The sequence below is a fragment of the Saccopteryx bilineata genome, chromosome 5 (assembly GCF_036850765.1).
Source record: "Saccopteryx bilineata isolate mSacBil1 chromosome 5, mSacBil1_pri_phased_curated, whole genome shotgun sequence".
NCBI classification, from domain to species: domain Eukaryota; kingdom Metazoa; phylum Chordata; class Mammalia; order Chiroptera; family Emballonuridae; genus Saccopteryx; species Saccopteryx bilineata.
Window position 1 is genome coordinate 65,189,673 of NC_089494.1, and position 26,758 is coordinate 65,216,430.

Sequence of the window (26,758 nt, forward strand, 5' to 3'; positions counted from 1 at the left end):
GGTGTCTCTTTATGTATATTTATATATATATTCTTCATACTTAGAAAAATCATTTGAAATTGACTTAAGCAGATAGATACCTTTTACACTTATTTAGTACTATTAATTTTGAATATGTTTTTATCTCGACTTTCTGCATGTGACAGTTCTGAATGACACTGTCTCACACCAGCGACCTCTTTGCTTGGCCACCTCATTGCCCAATTTATTGCCATGAGACCCTTTTCTGTTAGGTAATATTTTAACGGTTGTACTTGAATCAAAACTTTTTTTTTTATGGTTTTTAAGCTAGGATTATAAGTACATTGCTCTCAGTCAGGTGAACAGCTCATAAAAGTTTTTGCCAGATTAAAAAGTCAGAGTTAATACTATAAAGCAGTGGTTCTATTGAATTTTAATGATGAATATATCAATATTTAAAATTTTTAAATACTTAATCTTTAAATGTTTCTTTGTAAGTTTGTAGCACTTCTGATTAAAACTGAAGACTGAACTGAGACTTTTTGGATACCCTTTACACACACACACACACACACACAAAATCAGATATTTCTTTTGCTTTTTAGAGTCGGAGTAATTCTAATTTTGTGTTTACTGAAATGGTATACATATATAATGGAGGTAGTAAAATAGCTTTCTTTCATCTAGACTGATCTCACAATGCTGAAATTAGCAGCATTAGAAAGTAATAAAAACCAAGACCTGGAAAAGAAGGAAGGTCGTATAGATGACTTGCTCAGGGTAAGTATTAAGTCATGGGGTGGGGGGGACTAAATACTTGGCATTAGTAAATTGTTGAGGGAATACTTAGTGTTGTAAACAATTCTATAGCTAGAAAAAAAATAAGCCTTTTCTGGTTGTATAAGTACCTGATTAAAAATATCAACTTTAAAGTGAAAATTATTGTATTAGCTCTTTAAAATGTGAATTGAGAAGCAGAGAAATAGAAGAAAGTTAATAAATTTATTTTTATTTGATCAACTATCACAAGACAGGAGATACCTATTTCATGTTACTTTTAAAGTTGATTTTGTTACAAACCTGACATTTACTATTACACAAGATGAAGTGACTGCCATAATCCAGTGAGATTCTTAGTTAGAAACTTAATAAGAAGACAAATAAGAAAGTGTACTTAAGATGTCAGTAAAGTATAAAGCAGGGATTCTTGCCCCATGCTGCTCATTAGAATCACTGGATGATGGAAAGGAGAGTGGGAGGCACTTTATAAAAGTGGTAAAACTCTACCCTGAGGGGTTCTGATTAAGTTGATGTGATATAGGGCTTGTACATTGGTAGGTTTATTTATTTATTCATTTATTTTATTTTATATTTTTTAGAGACAGAGTGAGAGACAAGCAGGAAGGGAGAGAGATGAGAAGTATAAACTCATTGCAGCTCTTTGGCTGTTCATTGATTGCTTCTCATATGTGCCCTGACTGGGGGCTCCAGCTGAGCCAGTGACCCCTTCCTCAAGCCAGTGGCCTTGGGTTCAAGCCAGCAACCTTGGGCTTCACGCCAGTGATTTTTGGGCTTTAACCAGTGACCATGGGGTTATGCCTATGATTCTACACTCAAGCTGGATGAGCCTGTGCTCAAGCTGGTGAGCTAGCACTGAGACCAGCGACCTTGGGGTTTCAAACCTGGGTGGGATCTCAGCGTCCCAGGTTGACACACTAGCCACTGCGCCACCATGGGTAAGGCGCATTAAGGATTTCTATGTGATTAAATACATCATTTTTATAGTTTGTTTTAGTTGTATCAAATTATTAGAAATGGTATACCAAAAAGTTTTTTTTCTTAAGATCATAAAGATGTTCTCTACTTTCTTTTAAATGTTTTATAGTCTGGTTTTTCTTTTATTTATTTTTATTTATATTTATTGATTTGAGAGAGAGGGGAAGGGTGAGAGAGACAAAAACATCAATCTGTTTCTCAGTGTGGACTGACCAGGAACTGAACTTGGAATCTTTGTGTATTGGAGTGACACTCAAACCAACTGAGCCATCTAGCAGGGCTTTTAAAATTTTTTAATTGAATTTATTGAAGTGACATAGGTTAATAAAATCACGTAGCTTTCAGGTGTACAATTGTACTGTGTGTTCACACCCCAGGTCAAGTCCTTCCATTACCATTTATCCCCCTTTTCACCTTTTCTGTCTCCCCCCCCAACTCTTTTCGCCTCTTGTAATCATCTGGTTTTTCATTATAAATTGTTAATCTCACTGGAATTTGGTTTTGGGTACAGTGTGAAGAAGTAGGGTTTTATTTTAATTTCTATCTATAACCAGTTGTCCAGCCCATTTAATTAACAGTCTTTTGTCTGACCAGTGGTGGTGCAATGGATATATTGTCGACCTGGGACTCTGAGGTCTCAGGTTTGAAACCCCAAGGTCTGTGGCTTGAGTGCAGGTTTGAGCATAGGCTTGTCGGCTTGAGCATGGGATTATCGGCATGATTCCAAGGTTGCTGGGTTGAGCTCCTCAGTCAAGGCACATATGAAAAGCAATCAGTGAGCAACTAAAGTGATACAATGAGTTGATGCTTCTCATCTCTCCCTTTCTGTCTCTCTCCCGTCCTCTCTGTCTCTGTCTCTCAAAAAAAAAAAGGTCTGCTCTTTACTATCAGCTCATCATATCTAATTTTTTTTTCTATTTATTCATTTTAGAGAGGAGAGGGAGAGACAGAGAGAGAGAGAGAGAGAGAGAGAGAGAGGAGAGAGAGAGAGAAGGGGGGGAGGAGCTGGAAGCATCAACTCCCATATGTGCCTTGACCAGGCAAGCCCAGGGTTTTGAACCAGCGACCTCAGCATTTCCAGGTCAACGCTTTATCCACTGCGCCACCACAGGTCAGGCCATATCTAATTTTTATATACAAGTGGATGTATTTCTGTGTTCTCTGCTGTGTTTTCTGTTCTATTTGTGTATTCCTATGCTGGTTTCACCATATCTTTTTCATTGCCTTTGGCTGTTAGTGACAGAGAACATAAACAACAGCAGGTTAAATAAGATACAGTGTTACTTTTTGGAAAAGAACAACAGCGGGCAGCCTGGGTATGACAGCTCCACAATGACGTGGGGTTTTGACTCCTTCCGTTTTTCTGCTCTCTTATCCTTGGTGTATGGTTTCTATCTTGAGGGTCATGTGAAGGTACAAATATTTATTAGAGGCACATTTTTAATTTCTGTATTTCTGAGAAGAAAACAGGAAAAGCAAGGGAATAACAATAAAAGCAACAATCTGTATCAGCCTTCTGGATTGGATATTCCGTTCTTCAGCTGCAGGAGAAATTGGGAAATATATCTGTTAGCTAGGCACCTGTCAATCCAGAATAAAATACTAGTTTTTCATTCTTAAGGAATAAATACATTTGGGCCTTTATAATTACTGTAGCTGTCTATTAAATCTTGCTGTGTGGTTAAATATCTTCTTGTTTTTAGCTATATTTGGCCCTTCGCAGTCTTAAAGAAATGTCAGAATCAGTTTTTTGGGACACACACACACACACACCCATACCCACACCCACACCCAAATGCAGTTTGTTGGAGTTTTGTTTGGATTGCTCCTGATGCAATGATGAGGAACTTTTGGTGCCAAATTTTGTTTGTTTCTCAGGAAGTATCTTTGTTTTACCCTTTTTCTTGAAAAACAATTTTATTAGGTATATAATTTTAGGTTGTAAAGTATTATTTTCAAGCATTTTTTATTTACTGTGCTACTTCCTTGGCTTCCACCATGATTGGTATAGGCCTATTGTTCTCAAGAAAGTGTCATTTTCCAGATCAGAAGCATCAGTATCACTGGGGAACTTGTTAGAAATAAATGATCAAATCCTACCTTAGATTTACTGATTCAGAAACTCGGGGATGGGTCCCAGCAATCTGAGTTCCAACAAGCCCCCCTTTTTTTTTTTTTGTATTTTTGTATTTTTCCGAAGCTGGAAACGGGGAGAGACAGACAGACTCCCGCATGCGCCCGACCGGGATCCACCCGGCACATCCACCAGGGGGCGATGCTCTGCCCACCAGGGGACAATGCTCTGCCCCTCTGGGGCATCGCTCTGTTGCGACCAAAGCCACTCTAGCGCCTGGGGCAGAGGCCAAGGAGCCATCCCCAGCACCCGGGCCATCTTTGGTCCAATGGAGCCTTGGCTGCGGGAGGGGAAGAGAGAGACAGAGAGGAAGGAGAGGGGGAGGGGTGGAGAAGCAGATGGGCGCTTCTCCTGTGTGCCCTGGCCAGGAATCAAACCCGGTACTTCTGCACGCCAGGCCGACGCTCTACCACTGAGCCAACCGGCCAGGGCCCCTCCAGGTTGTTTTGTTGTCACTGTGCTGACTAGTCAGACTTATCTCCTAGGTTAAGCGCACTCTCCAAACATCTGGCTGCCTACAAAGTCAGTGTGACTGGCATATTTTTGCCAAGAAAGATGGTGGGAATGGTTAGCTGTTGGATAGGTATCTACAGTGTCATCCACAAGTTGAAGGGAGAAAAAATTTTTATTACAAAAGAGAGAAAAAGGATCATATTCTTTTAAAGTGTTAGACACTATATATACTATATTTGTTATTTTTAAGTTCGATAGATGGCATTGCTTCTATATATTTTAAAAATAAGACAATAGAACTAAGATTCAGATAACTTAGAGTAGATTTGAACCCATGGCTTTAAAAAAAAAAAAGCCTGGCCTGTGGTGGCACAGTGGATAAAGCATCGGCCTGGAACGTTGAGGTCACTGATTTGAAACCCTGGGCTTGCCTGGTCAAGGCACATGGGGAGTTGATGATGCTTCCTGCTCCACTCTTCTCTCTCTCTCTCTTTCCTTTCTTTCTCTTTCTAAAATGAATAAATAAAATCTTAAAAAAAAAAAAGACCCGTGGAGTTTGGATACAAATTCCATGTACTTTCTATTAAGCAGCATTTAACAGTATTACCCCATGGTAAGCAGATGTTAAAATTTTAGTGTCATACTCAAATACTTAATTTTATTAATCTTTTTTATTTATATGCTTTATTCAAAACATTAAAAGTATTCTTAAGTGTCTCATACATACAAATTCTAGATCTTTTCCATTTTTCTACTTATATTGTAGGCTAACTGTGATCTCAGACGGCAAATAGATGAACAACAAAAGTTACTTGAAAAATACAAAGAACGATTAAATAAGTGCATATCAATGAGCAAGAAACTGCTTATTGAAAAGGTAAGTTAAAAATCAATAAAATTCCCCTTTTTGCTATCTCCTTTTGCCTTGCCTGCTTTTAAAGTTTAAGTGAATAAAATTGAGTGATTTTTCCTCCTTTTTTCAGAGTAACCAAGAAAAACTGTCAAGCCGAGAGAAAAGTATGCAAGACAGATTACGCCTTGGGCACTTCACAACAGTGAGACATGGTGCTTCATTTACTGAACAATGGACAGATGGTTTTGCATTTCAGAATCTTGTGAAGTTAGTCATTCTTAAATTTAAAAAAATATCAGTATTCCTTTGGGTTTTCATTACTTTCAATGATCATTAGATTTGGAATTATGTTCTGCATCTATTCCTGCTACTCTTTGTGATCACAGAATTTAGTACATTTGAAAGGAACGTAAAACAAAGTATAATTTTAGCTTTAGCAGACTAGTTAGCATTCATCTATATGGTTTGATGGATTTAAATATGACTTTCCAAAATAAAAACTGCCCTTACGTTATACATGATTTAGGAGTAAAATTGTTGAAAATTTTTTATTGGAAGATTTATGTTTCTCTCTCTCTCTCTCTCTCTCTCTCTCTCTCTCTCTCTCTCTCTCGGGATTTTTCTGCTTAGTTTTCTTCTCATTTTCCAACCCTTACCTAAGAATAAATATTCAGTACTTGCCTACTCTCTCTTCCTCCAAAAAAGACAGTAACATTTTTTCTTCTGCCTCAGATATAATAACTCACAAATCAGTTGAATTGAACATTTGGCTGTCGTGTTTCTGAGGTAAACTTTCAAAAAAAGTCATTGTTGTATATTCTTGGGTTCAGATAGTGGAAAAAATAGATTAACTGTTCTTATGCTAAGGAGCCAGAATCTATGCTGGTGCTTTTTTTGCTGGCAAAAAATTTTTAAACATGAAAAGCAGGAGTAGTGTCAGCATCCATGGCAACTTTTCCAGTCAATCCAGTTAAATGGAAAATGGGGGCAAAGCATTATTTCAAAAAACATCATTTACCACATAAAAATTGCTATTTCAAAGACCTGTGCTCGTGATTTATCACAGAATGGCATTCTGTATCTCAGGTGATTTATTGAGCTTTTGTTTAACACTTCTGTGCTGGGTGTTAGATATATAGACAGTGCCTTGTGATGCTGGGGAGTTAGTTTTAAATCTGTGGATAATGAGCTATTGAAGGTTGTATGTAGTGTGTGGTCAGAATGGAGTTTTAGAATGATATCTCTGATGGTAATGTTGGAACGATATTGGAAAGAGGATACATTGTTGACAGTTCAGGTGGAGAGGTGTCCAAATGAATGGTAATTAGGCTAGAGCTAAAATATTTTATAGTAAAAGTGGAGAAGAGGAGTTACATGTTATGCTAGAGATAGAAACCATGATTTTTGAGTGTTTTATGAGCAAGACCCTCTGCTACTAAACCCAGACCTACAGTTGTCCTGGTAATGAATAAAAGAGAAGGTTACAAGGCCTGACCTGTGGTGGCGCAGTAGATAAAGCATTGACCTGGAACGCTGAGGTCGCCAGTTTGAAGCCCTGCACTTGCCTGGTCAAGGCATATTTGGGAGTTGATGCTTCCAGCTCCTCCCCCACCTTATCTCTCTCTCTCTCTCTCTCTCTCTCACTCTCACTCTCCTCTCTAAAATGAATAAATTTTGTTTAAAAAAAGGTTACATAATATAACCTTAAATATAAACTAAAAATATAAATCTAAAATATAAACTCTGCAAGTAAGTAAAATTTCTCCACAGAGCTGTCAAAAAGCAAACTTGGAGCTTCCCAGTCATTTGAACAGGTGGTGATACAGAGACGCATGCTCACAAGCTCTGTGCCCTTTGCCCTGCCTTGCCCTCTGCCTCTCTTCCTTCAGGCTGGTCTTGTATTACATTCTTCCAGAATATATCTTATATCAAGCTGTTTATCAGTGTGCATCAGTGGTATAATCCAAAGTGGTTGGAGAATGAGAAGAAAAATAAATAAAAGTAATATTAAATTAATAGGCTCTGAGTTGTGTGGTCATTCCTAAATAACCAACTGTATCCATTCCAATAATTATTTTTATTTTCCATTAGAATTATACACACACACACACATTTTTAGATTTTATTTATTCATTTTTAGAGAGGCGAGAGACAGCCAAGTGGGGGAGGAGCAGGAAGCATCAACTGCCCTATGTGCTTTGACCAGGCCAGCCGGGGTCCTGAATCCCTGACCTCCGCATTCCAGGCTGACACTTGACCCTCTGCACCACCACAGATCAGGCTCCATTAGAATTTTAATCAGGGTTATTGCAGTTGATTATACTCTAAATTAGCTCTAAAATTAACTTTTAAAATGAGTCTAAATGATTTATTTCCATTTACAATTGAAAACTGGAGTAAAGTCCATTTCTGGCTTTGCTTTTCTTAAGATTTTCTCAACTTTTTTACTGTCCTACCTAGGTGATTCTTGATTCTTTTACTCCTACCATATTTTACTACTAGCTGGCTAGAACCATAGGGAAAAAAGATGTTTGTGAAGCCAGTACTGTGTTAGCAGAGGAGTTGTGTTGGTCTAGTTTGAATGTGGGTGAGGGGATCAAGAAATTGAAATGTTTGACTTTTTCTAAAACTATCATTACCATGTATAGTTTTAAAATCTTTTGTTAGCATGGTGAGGAACATGGAACATGGTTGCTATTAGAAAAAGCTTGGGTGTTTTATGATGGGGTGCTTTAAAAAAAAAAACAACTTCACTGTTCCTTACTTAATGCTCTGGTCAAATTGCTAAAATCTCCAACCTGTATTTTCTAGAATTAGTAAGCTTTAGATTCTTGAATGGCTAGTAGTAATATTTTTACTTTTATTAGTTGCCTATTTTGCAAAGCCATAGATAATTTTTCTTGCTGTCTTCTTGCTTTAAATTGTCAAAATTTCTTCCTCCTAACTTTTTTATAATGAAGTCAATTTTTGTTTCATTTCAGAACACCACTTGCCCATTCCCTCAATTTTTTAACAGATAAATTTAGAAAATAATGCTTTATTAAGTTCGTTTTGTCTTTAATAAGCTTTTCTGCAAACACCAAGTGATGAGATCTACCCCATACTTAATTCTGTTAGCTCTTCCTTTTTAATAACATTTCATTCAAGATGCAGGGGTGGACAAAAGGAGGTTTACAGTTGTATGTGAAACCCAGAGTTAATAAAGCTGTTTTAATAATCATAACATACATTTTTTTCCATATGAACAACTGTAAAACTGCCTTTGCCCACCCTGTATTTTTTTTTAATACCTAGTATGTGCCTATCCTTATGTTAGACACTAGAAATACAGTAGGATAGAAAATAGATGCTGTGTTTGTTTTCATGGAGTGATGTAGTTGAGTCAGACCATTCTGATCAAGTATCTACAGGAATGATATTTGTTAGAAAGGAGGAGGTGGGGAGCTTCAAGATACCATGAAAAAAAAAAAATATATATATATGGTAATACACCTTTCCTTAGTCTAAGGGGTTTAAGGGATACCTCATTTATTTTTATTTTATTTTTTTTTCATTTTTCTGAAGCTGGAAACAGGGAGAGACAGTCAGACAGACTCCCGCATGCGCCCGACCGGGATCCACCCGGCACGCCCACCAGGGGCGGTGCTCTGCCCCCCAGGGGGCGATGCTCTGCCCATCCTGGGCGTCGCCATATTGCGACCAGAGCCACTCTAGCGCCTGAGGCAGAGGCCACAGAGCCATGCCCAGCGCCCGGGCCATCTCTGCTCCAATGGAGCCTTGGCTGCGGGAGGGGAAGAGAGAGACAGAGAGGAAGGCGCGGCGGAGGGGTGGAGAAGCAAATGGGCGCTTCTCCTGTGTGCCCTGGCCGGGAATCGAACCCGGGTCCTCTGCACGCTAGGCCGACGCTCTACCGCTGAGCCAACCGGCCAGGGCCAAGGGATACCTCATTTAGAAATGAATGTCTTGTATCAGACCTGGACAATAAGTACAAGTTGGTTCACAACAGAGAGACCAGAAAGGGACAAATTTATATCGTATGGCTTTTCATGTTTGTTAATATATTTTTGTTTTAACTGTGAAAAATAATGGAAATTTAATACATTTTTTACATTTATTTTTGCCAGGCAACAAGAATGGGTGAATCAGCAAAGGGAAGATATTGAAAGGCAAAGGAAACTTCTAGCCAAACGCAAACCTCCCACAGCTAATAATTCTCAGGCACCCTCTACCAATTCTGAACCTAAACAAAGGAAAAACAAAGCAGTCAATGGAGCAGAAAATGATCCCTTTGTTAGACCAAATTTACCACAACTGTAAGTAAGCCTCCATTTTTAATTTTCTTTTTTTTAATTTATAGCCAGTAAGCATGAATGTTAGTAATGGATGTCATTTTAATTAAACAGATACTTACGCAGCAATAATAGTTACAGCCAGGAAGGAAGGCATTATTGAAAATTTACCTTTAAATTAATAATAAACCCCAAATACCTGAATTTTACTTTTGTAAGTGGAGATCTTTTAATCCTGTTTTAAAATAGACTTAGGTAGCTAGGAGGAGACTGCAATCCCCTCTTTCATGTCTGAATGAATCAGTTAATGTTCCTTTTTGTAACAGAACATTAAATAATACCGCTGCCATGTATTTTCTCAACCTATGAAATCAATACATTGTTAGATCATAGGTATTGTTTTTCCCTTTCTGCTTTTCTTTGTTTTCGAATTGTTTTTGGTTTAATGAATTACTCTTCATAATTCAAGGGACAAAGACTTTTATTCTTTTTTTTTTTCTTTTTTTTTGAGAAAGAGACAGACAAGAAGGGAGAGAGATGAGAAGCATCAACTCATAGTTCTGTCACCTTAGTTGTTCACTGATTGCTTTCTCATATGTGCCTTGACCAAGCCAGTGACCGCTTGCTCAAGCTAACAACCTTGGGCTTCAAAGCCAGTGACCCTTGGGCTCAAGCCAGTGACAGTGATCCCATGCTCAGGTCAAGCCAGTGACAGTGATCCCATGCTCAAGCAGGCAACCCTGCACTCAAGCTGGTAAGCCCGTACTCAAGCCAGATGAGGCCATGCTCAAGACAGCAACCTTGGCCCCTGGGTCCTCAGTGTCCCAGGTTGATACACTATCCACTGTGCCACTGCCTGGTCAGGCAGGGGACAAAGACTTTTTTAAAAATAGTTACATGCTTATTGTAGAAAACTTGGAAAATATAGAAAATAATAAAACAATATAGATTCACAATCTGGTCCCACAGAGCAGCACTATTGTTAAAATTTTGATGTACAGTTGTCCTCTCTTATCCATGTTTTGCTTTTAGCAGTTTCAGTTACCCATGATTAACCATGGTCCAAAATATTATATGGAAAATTTCAGAAATAAACAATTTCTAAGTTGTAAATTACATGCCGTTCTGAGTAACATGATGAAATCTCACTGTCTCACTCACTCTCTCCTCCCGGGACATGCATCATCCTTTGTCCAGTGAATCCATGCTCTATTCACCCACTAGTCATTTACTGGCCGTATTAGTTATCAGATCAGCTCTCATAGTACCACAGTGCTTGTGTTCAGGTTACCCTCGTTTGACTTCATAATGGTCTGGGACCGTAAGAGTAGTAATGCTGGCAGTTCAGGTGTGCCAAAGAGAAGCCATAAAGTGCTTCCGTTAAGTGAAAAGGTGAGTACAATATAACAAGGTATTTTAAGAGAGCGAGCCCATTCATATAACTTTTATAGTATATTGTTATTGTATTTATTTTATAATTGGTATTAATTTCTTACTGTGCCTAATTTATAAATTAAACTTTATCATAGGTATATATGTATAGTAAAAACATATAGTATAGATAGGGTTCAGTACTATTCCTGGTTTTGGACATCCACTGGGGTTCATGGAATGTATTCCCCATGGCTTATTGGGGACTTCTACACAGATATATCCAAATTTATATACATTCATGTGAGTAGAAAATACACACACACATGCACCCTCTGATATGTTATACAGGATGTATTCTTTTTCTCCTTTCTTGAAATACAATGTTTCATCTATGCTTTGAATTCCATTTCCTGCTGTATCAAGGATCTCTTCTATCGATACCTTCTTTATCTTACATGTTCAACCTTTTGTTTTCTCTATTTTAGACAAAACCAAAAAACTCAATTATAAATCCCTCTAGTCTTCATAGTCTGTCATCTTCTAATGATGACATCTTCTACCTTACTTTCTGTTCTCTCCTTTCTATAACTGAAATTGTTTTTTAAAATGTTAACTATCTCCTGATGCTTGAACCAGCCTGCCAGAAATTCGGCTGGTCTGCAAAAGAGTTAACCGTCCAGTATTTCTATGAAGATTATAAACTTGGTGATTTTAGTCGAATTCACTTATACTCGGGGTGATTTCTGCCTTAGTGATCCCCAAAATAATTCTTCTATTTTCACTGGTCCCCATGTATAAAAAGTTTGAAAACCACTGCAATAGACATTTGAGTCTTTTAACTTGGCAGCATTGAATATTGTTGACTTATTTTTTTTTAAAGACTTTTATTGCCTTAGTTTTTAAAATCTGTTGTTTTGTTAATTTTCACTTTACCTTACCTGGCTACATCTTCTTGGTCTCTGCTATGGACATCATTTTCTCTACCAGTTTGTAAAATGTAGGTGTTTTTAAAGGATCTGTTCTACCCTGTCATACATCTTGAGTATGAGCTAGTTTTCTTGAGTATTAGCTATTCTCAGGATTTTAGTTACCGTGTATATGTTACTGACAGCCAAACTTCTTATCTCCAGCCAACTTTTCTCACTAGTATCAAATATTTATATCTTTATATCTTAATCTTTTTTTAATTTATTCATTTTAGAGAGGAGAGAGAGAGAGGGAGAGAGAGACAGAGAGAAAGAGAGAGAGAGAGACAGGGGGGAGGAGCTGGAAGCATCAACTCCCATATGTGCCTTGACCAGGCAAGCCCAGGGTTTCGAATCGGCGACCTCAGCATTTCCAGGTCGACGCTTTATCCACTGCGCCACCACAGGTCAGGCTATATCTTAATCTTGAATGTTATATCCTTACTTAGGAACCTCTAATGCAGCCTATTCAAAACTGTATTTACTAAAACTACAACACAAAACAAAAATGGAATGTACTATTATCGTTCCCATTTTAGTCTCACTTTCCTTCCTCCCTCTACCTCCACCCTGCATGCGTGTGCGCACACGCTCACTCACCCCCCACCCCTCCACTCCCTCACCCTCCTGCTTGCCTTTTCCTGTTTTCTTTCTATTAGTAAAGTACTACCGTGCTCTCAATTTCCCATGCCAAAATTCTGGTTGTCACCCTTAACATTTTAGGTTCAAGATTCCATTTTTAATTCATTTTTTATATTTTCCATTAATAAATAAACGCTGATAATCTTATCTTTCAAAGTCCATCACAAAATCTTTCTTTGCGAGGGGAGGGGAGGTTGAGAGACAGACGCCTGCATGCATCCTGAACCTAGATCCACCTGGCAAGCCTGCTAAAGGGCGATGCTCTGCCCATCTGGGGCATTGCTCTGTTGTTCAACCAAGCTCTTCATAGTGCCTGAGGTTGGAGGCCACGAAGCCATCTTTAATGCCCTGAGCCAACTCCTCCAGTCGAGCCATGGCTGCAGGAATGGGGAGAGAAAGAGAGAGGAGAGAGAAGGGGAGGGGTAGATAAGCCAGATGGGCACTTCTCCTGTGTGCCCTGACCGGGAATCAAACCTGGGACATACACATGCCATGCCAGGCTGACAATCTACAATTTAGTCAACTGGCCAGGGCTCAAAATCTTTCTTCTTCAAGCCTTTCTTCATTTTGTGGGGCTGTATAAATTAGAATTTTAAAGCATTTTGGCTATTGATACTTTTTTTTAATTTAGCAAATTATTTTATTTTTGTGAATTTATTGCTTAAAAAGGAGGTTGATGGGTAGATGAGCAGTTGTATAGAAGACAGTTTATGTTAGCTTTAACTCCACCCCAATAGATACTCAATTCTTGTATATCTCAAGTGTACATTTATATAAGTCCCCACTGATACCATTCTAACTCAGGTTACTGCCATCTCTTACGTGGGATTTTTTACACACACATCTCCTTTCAGTTTTGGTCTTGCCCTCCAATCCATTTTCATGTTGTAGACAGAGTCATATTTTCCCCCCACATAAAATTACTATCCTACTATCCTTTTGTTCTCTTTCTTAGAATCCTAACATAGTTCTCTGTTGCTTGAATGATATAATCCAAGTCTTAAGATAGCTTATAAAGTAATTTTGATCTGGTACCTTCTAACCTCTCTAGTCTCAATTACTGTTTTCTTATATGTCTTATCATAAAACTTTTATGTATCCTTCGCTGGCTTTGAAGATAAAATGCACTGTCATGTAGAACCTTTATAGACCTTTTTATTTCTCGCTTTATCTTCATTTCCCAACATCTGCCCTGTGTATCCTGTGTTAAACTTTTTCAGTTCTCTAAGTGGACTATGCTTTCTGTGTCTTTGTACATCTTGTTCCTTGCCTTTCTTCACCTCGTTTTCTTTTTGTCTTTTGACAATTGACTCATGCTAATTTCAGTAGGAAGCCCTCTCTAACCTTTTTTCTTCTTCCCCTCAAGTTAGGTGCCCATAGCCTTTGAACATTCCTATCTGTAGTGTAGCATTTGTTTCACTATTTTATCTTTATCTGTATTCTCAATATCTAGCATAGTTCTTGGCATATGGAATGTGGTTGGTAAATACTAAATTATACATAAGCATTTGATTTTCATTTTCCCTTACTCAACCTACCTTTTTTTTTAGTTTGTTACATATGTTTAGCTTCCTGCTTGCTTCTAAGATGCTAACAGCTATAACTCTAGTTTAATAATCATAGACTTACCTCATTTTCATCCCATTTTATTTTATATATTGACTTAGAACTAACCTTGAAGTTGTGCTGCTATGTGTTCTTGGAGTTGCAAATGAAGTGATACTCCATAGCAATTTGATTACATCCTTATGCATATACAGATTTAAATAGAGGGAAAAGCCACAAAAGCACTTTGATTTTTATATATGATAGTTTTAGTGTAGCAGCAATACTCTGCAACTGTCTTCTGAAAACTCCTTAGAATCATTGTTGAGTGGAAAGTAGGCTTTGCTTTGTGTGCAGAATACCTAGTATAATTAGAATAGAGATAGATCATGAATCTTTAGTTATTTTTCTATGAAGAAATTAATATAGAAAGTGAAGTTACTACTATGTAGCGATTAGAATTTTAAGCCTTATAGTTAGATGTGGAGTCCAAACTTGACTTTTGAGGTTATTTTTGGTAAGCTGTTTTACCTCTTAGAGCCTTTATTTTCTCATTTATGAAAGTGCCTATAGCATAGTGTTGAAGGGTAATATGTGGTAATGCATGTAAAGTGTATTCATGGTTCCTATCTCTTAACTAATTTTTAACTACCAGCAAGGTTCAGTCAAGTTTTTAAGGCAGGAGTTTCTCATTTTAGTCACAAATACTTTTATTATTCAGAGTAAATAGTTTACATAGCTAATATTAGCTATAGATAATATCTAAGCAATCCTTTCATTAATTGTACATTATTAATACATTTTAATCAGGATTCTGACTTCATGTTAAATATATTTTAAATTGTTTTGATGTTATCTGTATATTCATAAGAAATAAAGTGGTTATACCATAACAATAAGAGGTTCAGATCACCAGGGACATATAATAATTCTAAATGCATATGCACATAATAACATAGCCTTAAGATAAATTAAAAATTGACTGTATTTTAAGGAGGTATAGACAGATCTACAAATCATAATGTGAGATTTCAAGATGCACATTTTTTAGTAATAGAACATGTAGATAAAAGTAAAACAATACAAAACAGCGAACACTATGGGTCTAGAAAATTTCAGTAGGATTGAACAATTTCATCTAATGGATACATGTCCTAACATCTGTAGAATATATATGTTCTTTTTAAGTGTGGACTTTTATAACAATCAACTGTCACAAAACAAGTCTCAACAAATTTCAAAGGATTGAAAATGTTTGTAAAAGATGGATTGTTTTGTCCTTAAGTGTTTGGTAGGCTCATGGGTGAAACTTAAATGATTAGAATCATATAGTAGAATGTGTTTTGTGACTACAGTGGAATTAAACTGGAAGTCGTTAACAAAAGAGAGCATATGAAAGAGGAAATGAGAAAATATTTTTAAGTGAATGACAATGGAAGTACACCATAGCAACATTTTTAAGGAAAATCTGAAACAGTATCTAGAGCAGGGGTCTCAAACTCAACTCAGCATGTGGGCCGCAGAGCAAGATCACAGCCGTTCTAGGTCTACAAAAGGCAACTGTTACGCAACACTTTTCTCACTGCAGTTGAAAACAAAAAAAAAAATCAATACAACAAGCACAATCGTACATGCAGTTTACTCAGTGTCACAAAACGACCAGAAACTGTAGTTCGCATCACAACTGCTGTTAACTAAGCTAATATCTAGCTAGGATGCTAGAGAAATGAAAAATACAAGTAGGCCCCTAGGCTTACTTAATTTTATCCAAAATATTTTGAACTTCGTGGATTAGTCTGCAGGCTGCACAAAATTGTTCGGCGGGCCGCGAGTTTGAGACTAGATTCTAGATTCTAGAGCAGTGTTTTTCAATTGCCAGCCCAGAGACTAGTGTCGGTCCACTAGAAATTTTGTGCTGATCCACAAAAGAGTTAGAAAACCACTGACCTAGAGGGATATTATAGCCATATATATATGAAAAGAAGAAAAACCAAAACTTAACAAACTAAGCATCTATTTCATTAAGTTAGGAGATTTAGGAGATGAGCAGCAGAATTAGCCAAAAGGAGAAGGGAAAGATAAGAACAATCATGATATAGTAAGCAAATATACAATGCAGAGAATCAGCCAGTGTCCAAAAGGAAATGTGTGTTAAAAAAAAAAGAGGGCCTGACCGGTGGTGGCACAGCGGATAAAGTGTCGACCTGGAAATGCTGAGGTCACCGGTTCGAAACCCGGGGCTTGCCTGGTCAAGGAACATATGGGAGTTGATGCTTCCAGCTCTTCCCCACCTTCTCTCTCTGTCTCTCTCTCTCCCTTTCTCTCTCCTCTCTAAAATGAATAAATAAAAAAATTAAAAAAAAAAAAGCCTGACCGGGCGGTGGTGCAGTAGATCGAGCGTGGGATGCGGAAGACCCAGGTTCAAGACCCCGAGGTCACCAGCTTGAGCCCAAGGTCACTGGCTCGAGCAAGGGTTTACTCAGTCTGCTGAAGGCCCGCGGTGAAGGCATGTATGAGAAGGCAATCAATGAACAATTAAGGTGTTGCAATGTGCAACTAAAAACTAATGATTGATGCTTCTCATCTCTCCGTTCCTGTCTGTCTATCCCTCTCGCTCTCTCTCTGTCTCTGTAAAAAAAAAAAAAAAAAAAAAAAAAGAGGCCCTGGCCAGTTGGCTCAGCAGTAGAGCATCAGCCTGGCGTGCAGGAGTCCCAGGTTTGATTCCTGGCCAAGGCACACAGGAGAAGCACCCATCTGCTTCTCCACCCCTCCCCCTCTCCTTCCTCTCCTGCAGCCAAGGCTCCATTGGAGCAAAGTTTCCCCGGGCGCTGGGGATGGCTCTATGGCCTCTGCCTCAGGCGCTAGAATGGCTCTGGTTGCAACAGAGCAACGCCCCAGATGGGCAGAGCATTGCCCCCTGGTGGGCATGCTGGGTGGATCCCGGTCGGGTGCATGCAGGAGTCTGTCTGACTGCCTCCCTGTTTCCAACTTCAGAGAAATTTAAAAAAAAAGAAAAAAGAAAACAACTAATGAAATTGAAGGGAGAAAAAGGACAACCATGAATCAGTAATGAAAATAGGAGTATTACTACAGATATTTAAAGGAAAACAAACTACAGTGTGTCTGTAAAGTCATGGTGCACTTTTGACCGGTCACAGGAAAGCAACAAAAGACGATAGAAACGTGAATCTGCACCAAATAAAAGGAAAACCCTCCCAGTTTCTGTAGGATGATGTGGCAGCATGTGCGCATGCGCAGATGATGACGTAACACCGTGTATACAGCAGAGCAGCCCATGGCCATGCCAGTCGAGATGTGGATGGTACAGAGGAAAATTCAGTGTGTTCTGTGGCTTGCTAAATTTGAATCCGTGACCAAAGTGCAACGTGAATATCGGCACATTTATAACGAAGTGCCACCACATAGGAATAACATTACTTGGTGGGATAAGCAGTTGAAGGAAACCGGCTGTTTGGTGGAGAAACCTCGTTCTGGTAGGCCATCAGTCAGTGATGAGTCTGTAGAGGCTATACGGGATAGCTACCTAAGGAGCCCTAAAAAATCTGTGTGTAAGCCCACATCGAACTGCACTGAATAGGTATGAAACTGGGAGAGTTTTTCTTTTATTTGGTGCAAATTTCACATTTCTATTGTCTTTTGTTGCTTTCCTGTGACCGGTCAAAAGTGCACCATGACTTTACGGACACACTGTATAAGGGTTGGCAAAAGTAGATTTACAATTCGTATGGAAAATAATACAATAATTAATAATTAATGAAAGAATAAACTGTTTTTGTACTCACACCTATAAACCTATTTTTGCCCACCCTGAATTGTAAATGGCTTAAATTTGAAATTTTTGTGAAAAGGATAAATTTCCAAAAAAATACAACTGAATAAAATTGACATGGAAAGAAATGAAACCCAAATAGCTCTGTAACTATTAAAGAAATTGAATCTTTAATTAAAATCATTAAGAAGTAGTATTAATCTTTTAAAAACTTCTTTTAAGAACAGCTAAGGCAGAAACATTTCCAGTTTATTTTATGAGGCTAACAAAATCTTGGTATCAAAATCAACAAAGACTGTACAAGGAAGAAAAGTTACAGGGTAATCTCACTTATAAATGTAAATGCAGGCCCTGGCCAACTAGCTCAGTTGGTTAGAGCAGTGGTCCCCAACCCCCGGGCTGCAGACCGGTACTGGTCCACAGAGAAAGAATAAATAACTTACATTATTTCCATTTTATTTATATTTAAGTCTGAACGATGTTTTATTTTTTAAAAATGACCAGATTCCCTCTGTTACATCCGTCTAAGACTCACTCTTGATGCTTGTCTCAGTCTCGTGATACATTTATTCATCCCACCCTAAAGGCCGGTCCGTGAAAATATTTCCTGACGTTAAACCGGTCCGTGGCCCAAGAAAGGTTGGGGACCACTGGGTCAGAGTGTTGTCCTCATATGTCAACATTGTATGTTCAATTCCCAGTCAGGGCACATACAAGAATCAACCAATGAATGCATGAATAAGTGGAAAAACAAATCAGTTCTCTCTCTCTCTCTCTCTCTCTCAAATAAATATATACAGTTTAAAAATTAAACATAGGCCCTGGCCATTTGGCTCAGTGGTAGGACATTGGCCAGCTTGTAGAAGTCCCGGGTTTGATTCCCGGTCAGGGCACACAGGAGAAGCGACCATCTGCTTCTCCACCCTTCCCCCTTCTTTCTTTCTCTCTCCATCTCTCTCTCTCTCCCCCTCCTGCAGCCATGGCACGAAGGGTTTGAGTTGGCCCTGGACACTGAGGATGGCTCCATGGCCTTCCGTCAGGTGCTAAAATAGCTTGGTTGCTGAGCAACAGATTGCCCCAGATGGGCAGAGCATTGCCCTGTAGGGGGATTGCTGGGTGGACCCCAGTTGGGGTGCTTGCGGGAGTGTCTCTCCCCACCTCTCATTTAATTAAAAAAAAAAAAGGTAAATGCAAAATTCTTAAAATATTAGTAACCCAAAATATAATATACAAATGATAATCTGTCAAGACCAATTTGGATTTACTTTAGGTATGTGAGGTTGGTTTAACATTAGAAATATCAATATAATTTTCCACATAAAGAGAGAAAATATGATCATCTTAACAGGTGCCAAAATAAGGAATATTAGATAGTATTCATCATTCATCTGTGATTAAAACTCTTAGCAAAATATCAGTAGATAACTTCCTTAATCTGCCATATATATTCGATTTTCTTTTTTTTTTTTAAATGATAGCTTTGCTGGGTAACATAGTCTTGGTTGTAGGATATTGCTTTTTGTCACTTTGAATATTTCGTGCCAGTCAGTCCCTTTTGGCCTGAATGTTTCTGTTGTGAAATCAGTTGACAGTCTTATGGGAGCTCCCTTGTAGGTAACTAATTGTCTTTCTCTTGCTGCTTTTAATAGTCACTCTGTCTTTAATCCTTACCATTTTAATTATAATGTGTCTTGTAGGCCTATTTGGGTTCATCTTTTTGGGACTCTGTACTTCCTGGACTTGTGTCTTTTTTCTTCCCAGGTTAAGAATGTTTTCAGTCATTTTTTTAAATCGGCTTTCTTGTTTTTTCTCTTCTTATACACCTACGATGCAATTTCTTTTACACTTTATGTTGTCCCAAAAGTCCCTTTAACTATCATCATTTAAAAAACTTATTTGTTTGTTTTTGCTGCTCTTATTGGGGATTTTCTGTTTCCATGTCTTCCAAATTGCTGATTTGATCCTCTTCATTCAGCCTACTATTTATTCCTGTTAAGTGTATTTTTTTTGTTTCAGATACTGTATTCTTCATTACTGATTGGCTCCTTTTTATGGTTTCTATGTATTTTTTCATGTTGTTGTGGTTCTCATTAAGTTTCTTGAACATCTTTACAACCATTTCTTTTAACTCTTATCTATACCTGATAAATTGCTTGCCTCCGTTTTATTTAGCTCTTTTTCTGGATATTTCTCCTGGTCTTTTATTTGGGGCATTTGTTTTTTGTCTTCCCATTTTGGCTGCCTCTTTGTGTTTGTTTCTATGTGTTAGGTAGATTTGCTGTGATTCCTATCTTTGTGAGGTGACCTTATTAGTAGGTGTCCTGTGGGACCCAGTGGCGCAGTTTCCTTCATTAACTGAGCTGGATGCTCCAAGAATGATCCCTTGTGGCTTGTTTGGGCTCTCCTGTTGTAATATGAGTCTTCATTGCTATTGGCCTGTTAGTGCATGGAGTGACCCTCAGGCTGGCTGACTGTGAGGATCAATTCTGACCACAGTGGACGAGTTGCTGTGCAGGCACTGACCACACAAAGTGGAATTCCCCTCTGGTGCCTGCCAAGATCTCCCTTTGGAAATGCCGTTTGTGAAGCTTATTGAGTCCTGCTCTGATGATCTCTCAACTTGGTCACTGACTTGGTTCTGGGGCCTTTTGGGAGGGACTCTGGTGTAGGCCAAATGTTAGATGCTGCCTGTGATTGGCCCGGAGCAACCTGGTTCGACCTACAAAGTGATCCACAGTTGGTGGCTGCCTCTGCTGGGCCTGAGTGTGCATGGAGAGGACCAAGCTGTACACCAGGGTCGGGTGTTTTTCAGCACCAGGCCCAGGGAGGGTCAGCAGAAGTCCCAAGGCACCCTAAAATTGGCCTCTGCCTACCTCCTCTTGCCAGCTCCCTGTTAGGCTCAGTCACTGAAAGAGCCTCTGGCAGTACTTGAGTTGCATGAGGTAGATAGGTTTTCAGTGAGTCACCTGGTAGGGGTGAGTGGTGTTCATCAGATTGATGCAGGTTCAAACTTGGTACAGTGCTGGGTCTGAGGCCACTTGGCACATGTCCCAGGGTATACCAAGCTTAGCTGCCTCCTGCTGAGTGATCACATACCTTTGTGGTAGAGCAGGGTCTCAGGGAGTTGTCAAGGTGAGCCCAGCAGTTTCACAGGCCCAAACAAATTAAGGTTTGGACATTTGAAGAGAGGGCTCAGCATGGATTCAGCATGCAAAGGGAAAATGTCCCCCAATCCAGAGCCACACAACTCAGTCTATCTCAGATTCTGCCATGTGCCTAATCTCAGTAGGGCAGGGTCTCTGAGAGTTGGGATGATGGGGCTAGTGGTTCTCCCATGAGGGGGAGGGGTTGATCAGGTTTGGGGGGAGATGGGGAAAGTGACCTCTGCTTCAGAGCCACACAGTTCAGTTTGTCGTAGATTCTGCCCAGACCTCAATAGGGTGGAGTCACCAGGAGCCCACACAGATCTCCTGTAAGGGGCAGACACCAGTCTGGTTCATAGGAAAATGGGGGGGAATGACACCCACTCCAAAGTCACACAACTTAGTCACTGAGAACCCCTGCATCTATTCAGACCTGCACTTGGCCATGGCAGCTTACTCCTCAGTAGAGTGTAAGCTCCACAGAGTGGGTCAAGTGAGAGTGGGGGAGAGGGCTATCGCATTCCTCTATTCTAGGCTGATGCTGTATGAAGGGGACTGCTCCATCCAAGAAAGATGGTGTCTGCTGTATTGGAGAGGGACTTAGCCCAGGGATTTTGACGGCTGTCCCCTCAGCTCTCTCCCCAAAGCTAAAAACCCCAGACTCCCCTCATGCGACTCTATTCCGCTTCACCGTCCATTGGAGCCCAGGATGAGTGACTGCGATCAAGATTTTGTATATTGGCCTTTTAAGAAGACTCCTGTGTCTCTAGCAGACTTCTCTCTTTCCCTGGCAAACAAAATCCCCACTGATTTTCATAGCCAGATGTTATATGGGCATCTCTTCCTGGCTCTGATTCTCTGAGCTAGGGATCCCAGCTGTGACTGAGACCACCCAGCCCTTTTCAGGAGGAAGCTCTGTGCAGCTGAGGTACCCCTCCAGAATCTCAGCCGCTGCTCCTGGGAGCAGGGCCAGCCATTCTCATATCTCCACACTTTTCACCGGTCTCGATGTGGCTGCTTCTGTACATATTTGCTTATAAGACTCTCTTTAGCTAGTCTTCAGTTGATTATTTAAAATGATTCTTCTACAATTTTGTTGTAACTCCAGTTTAGTCCTAGAAGGAGGTGAGTGTAATATCCAGCTACTTTGCTTCCATCATGGACCCTCTGGAAATCTCTTAAGCTAAATACTCATGTTTATTTCTCATAATTTTGGCCTTCTGTATAACTACAGGTTACAGTTTTGCTAAGGTTCCCTTTATTACAACAAGGATCCCCATTCCTCAATTTTTAATAATGTGTTCCTCATTTTCTTCTGAGTTCTCACCAGCAGCACCTCTACTATCTAAATTCTGCCAGCAGTCTGTTCTTGACAATTTAGGTGTTCTCTAAAGTGTGTGTTCTTCCTACTGGGCTTCCAAATTTCTTGAGCCCTTAGTAGCAGAGTTATTAACATCTATATTTCTGCTAGCGGTCTGTTAAAGGCAGTCGAAGCATTTTTAAAATCATGTTTCTCAAAATTCTTCTAGCCTCTTGCCCACTGTCCAATGCCAAAGCCACTTCCATTTTTAGGTATCTGTTGCAGGAATATTCCACTTCCAAGTACCAACATTTGTAGTAGTTTTTTATTGCTACTCTAACAAATTACCACAAATTTTAGTGACTTAGATAATACAATTGATAATCTTACAGTTTTGGTAATTACAATACCAGAGTGGTTCTCATTGGTCTAATCAAGCTGGCCTTAAGCGGTTTTATTCTCTGTGGCCTTTACTCGCTTGCCTTTTCCAGCTTCTAAAAGCTGCCCACATTCCTTTGTTCTTGACCCCCTTCCCTCTGCAAGACAGCAGTCACAGGTCCAGTCTTGCTCATGTCACCTCACTCTGATTCGGACAAGTCTGCTCTTTTCCTCACTTGAAGACTGGTAATTACAGTGGGCACACAAGGGTAATTCTGAGTAACTCAGCTGATTAGCAGTCTTAATTCCACCTGCTACCTCTTTCCTTTGCTGTGTAATTTAACACATTGATATATCCTAGGGATTATCCTAAAAATAATTGCTATGGAAATTAAAAGTCTTTAAAATTAACATTATCCTCACGCACCTCTTTTCACTGTATACAATAAAATTGTGTTTCTTTAAAGAAGATTGTCTCCAATTCATGTTATCGAAATATTTTACATTTTGTCTAAAAACATTTTCTATTAATGGAAATAGACACAGAGAGGTCTAAAAACTAATAATATATGTCAAACTATTTCCTTATAAGGGAAATGTAAGAAGTGTCTCTTGCTTTTTCAGGATTTGCATTCTATTTGATGAGAAAAGACCCTGGGATAGGAATTCTTAAATTGAGATCTTTAAACCCCAAAATAAAGTATATATGAAAATTTCTGGAGAGATTATTTATAAATTCCTTTAAATTATTTTTAGGTGTCTTCAATCATAAAGGGATAAGAATCACTGCCCTAGAAAGTTAATAGCCTGATTGAGTACTGGCTGTAGAATTTGCTTATTAATGCTTCAAAACCAGAGAAGTTAGGCCTGACCAGGCGGTGGCGCAGTGGATAGAGCATCAGACTGGGATGTGGAGGACCTAGGTTCGAGACCCCGAGGTCGCCAGCTTGAGCACGGGTTCATCTGGTCTGAGCAAAGCTCACCAGCTTGGACCCAAGGTTGCTGGCTTGAGCAAGGGTTTACTTGGTCTGCTGTAGCCCCACGGTCAAGGCACATATGAAAAAGCGATCAATGAACAACTAAGGTGTCGCAACGAAAAACGAATGATTGATGCTTCTCATCTCTCTCTGTTCCTGTCTGTCTGTCCCTATCTATCCCTCTCTCTGACTCTCTCTCTGTCTCTGTAAAAAAAAAACAAAAAAAAAAAAAACAGAGAAGTTAGTGAATATGTATATATTAATTGTTCTATCTGTAAGTATTAGATGTGTTCTGAAGAATATCTGAAAGGACATCTGCCTTATATATTTTGGGCAGAAAGTTGTCAACATTTTATTATTTCCATATGATTCATTTTACATGGGCTGGTTGTTAATAAGAAATAGTATTATTCTTAATATCTAGAACCATTTTTATTTTTGACAGGTTGACATTGGCAGAATATCATGAACAGGAAGAAATTTTCAAACTTAGACTAGGACATCTCAAAAAGGTATGTGAAGCATATGTTGGATATTGCTTGTTACCAGAGGTTGTAGAAAACTGAGGTTGTAGAGAACTGTGTTTAAGTCTCTTATTGAATAAAAACTTTTAAAAGTCCCCAAATTAAAAACTTTCAGGCAGGAAAAAAAAAAAAAAGAATGGCACTAAATTTGCATTTTTTTACCTTGTGTCAACTTAGAAACATTGAGATGCTGATAACACCATGTCCCTGTGGTGAAGTAGCAATTCCTGCCCAGACCTTGGGTGTCTTAACATTATCTGTTTAATTGCTATCTTTTTGTAAAAAATGCTTCACTTTTAAAATGTAGTGTAAAATTTCATATTGTTTATGGTCATTTTATAATAAGTTGAAATAATTTTAAGTTAATAATAAAGTGAGTTTTTAGCTTAACTGTGGAATGCTTGATTAAATGTTTTAGTTAAAATATGTACATTGGCAAATTTAGAAAAGCCTAGTTATCAGTAATAATATAAAGTGATATTTAGAAAAATGTTGCCATATGTTATTATAGTAAAATTTGGTAATGTATAGCTTTGTGCTTGTTTTTCTATAAACTGAAATTCTAATCAGTTCATTTTTTTTTACAGTTGATATTTTTAGTTCAAACCATTTCAAAGAAATAATAATAGATTTTCCCACTCAATTTAACTGACAGGTGTAAAATTCCTTTTCTTTGACCCAATTTTTTTTATTATATTTTCTGCTTGTTGGATTACTGAAAGTTTTTTGTTTTTTTAAGTGAGAGAGACAGACAGGAAGGGAGACAGATGGGGACAGACAGACGGGAAGGGAGAGAGATGAAAAGCATCAATTCTTTGTTGTGGCACCTTAGTTGTTCATTGATTGCTTTCTCATATGTGCCTTGACTGGGGGTCTACAGCAGACTGAGTGACCCCTTGCTTAAGCCAGCGACCTTGGGCTCAAGGTGGTGAGCCTTGTTCAAACCAGTTGACCCCACCCTCAAACTGGTGACCTCTAGGTTTCCAACCTGGGTCCTCTGTGTCCCAGGCCAACACTCTATCCACTGTGCCACCGCTAGTTCAGGCCTGAGAAGTTTTTTAATAGGCTGAATAATAGCTAAAATTGAGTTAGTGAGCTAATTGAAGGTAGTATCTCTAAAGTCATCTCCCTAGGGTAGGAGAGAGAAAGACTCATTCTTGTAGCATCTACTGTCATGTCACACTATATACTATGTTGTTTTTGCAATGCTATCAACATGCTTCAGACCCCTGCTGTTTAATCACAGGGAACAGAAGAAAGTTATAAAATGTGCATATAAATAATTTGCATTAGCATTTTTTATGATGCCCTATCTGTCCGTGCTTCTGCTCAGAAAAGTTTCTACCTCAACTACTTGAACAGTAAATTTATTCTGGTCTTTTTCAGCTATTCTGTTGTATTGTAATTATTGACTGTTTCTCCTGCTCTTTGAGGTACAGTAGACAACTTCAGTCTGTTCTCTGTGAGGATGGAGTGTAATGTGACAACAGAAGAGGGGATTTTGTAGTACAGAATGATTTCAAGTATTTGAGTGCCCACTTATGCTACTTTGATAATGAATTCGTAGAGACCTATGCTGAATGTCCCATATAAAGATTAATCAGTTATTTTCTAACCAGCTTTTCATGGCAGTGGGGCACTACGTATATACTTAGAGCTTTAACTGGAGGGTTTTTATACTCACATATAACAGTAAATATTACTTTTTCTAATGAGATTTTACATCTTATTTTATAAAAACCTGTTATATAAAATCTGAAATTATAAAACAGTTAAATTAGGAATTAGTTATTTGTATTAGAAAAAAATCACTTCTTAAAAGGCTTTAGAAGTGGGTTTGTTTTTGTTTTTCTTGGTTGGTGGTTGGTTGATTTTAAAGCTTTCTTGTTACTTTTCAAAAATACTCAGTTTTTCTCAATTCTGTTTTCTGAAGCAAGGTATACATAAACATCCAGATAATATGTACAGTTGTAAACTGTTCTAGAATACTACACCTTTCTTCTATGTGTTGTTCCCTTTCCCAGAGTTTGACTTCTTCATTTTTTGTATTTACTCATTGTTTCTAATAATTATACCCTCCATAATTTTTTTTTCCAGCTTTTATCAAATTTACTGAGTAGTTTTAGATTTCTAATTTTATCTTCTTCTTAACCAGTTAACAACATTACTTTTCCTTGACCTCCATCATGGGATATTTTGGGAGATTGTATGAACTAATAATGCTGAAATATACTCTCATGTCTTAAATTCTCATATTTTCTTCTGAGAGATTATTTAGGGTGAGAAAAATTGAATGCATTATATAGAAAGTTTCTGGTAATACAGAGAACAAAATAGATGAGGTAGTGTCATGCTAGAACATAAAAGTAGCCAGCTTACCACTGGGTATTAATTTTTTAGTCATATAATTAAAAAATAAAAGCATTAAGTTACATGTTTAAAAAATAAGTTATTTGGCATTCCAAATCACAGTTGAAAAGTAAGTCAATAAAATAGGTCTTTTTGTTTTCTACAAAAGAGGTTGATTGGACACTTTTAACAGAGAACAAGCTTGACTTAAACCATGTTATCGTCTATCTTATCAGCTCCCTATGTTCCTGGGTTTATTAAGCTGGCATGAACTATATCTCAACTTGTAACTATAGCTTCTACCA

General features: G+C 38.5%; 1 protein-coding gene across 1 annotated transcript in view; it reads left to right on the top strand.

Moving 5' to 3' along the window:
* Positions 1 to 26,758, top strand: part of TLK1 (tousled like kinase 1) — a 159,468-nt gene that overhangs the window by 100,160 nt on the left and 32,550 nt on the right. Inside the window, exons 8-12 of the mRNA XM_066278681.1 lie at positions 649 to 741; positions 5,091 to 5,201; positions 5,308 to 5,444; positions 9,302 to 9,490; positions 24,026 to 24,092. Of these exons, the coding sequence (XP_066134778.1) occupies positions 649 to 741; positions 5,091 to 5,201; positions 5,308 to 5,444; positions 9,302 to 9,490; positions 24,026 to 24,092 (597 nt within the window). The remainder of the gene's footprint in view (positions 1 to 648; positions 742 to 5,090; positions 5,202 to 5,307; positions 5,445 to 9,301; positions 9,491 to 24,025; positions 24,093 to 26,758) is intronic.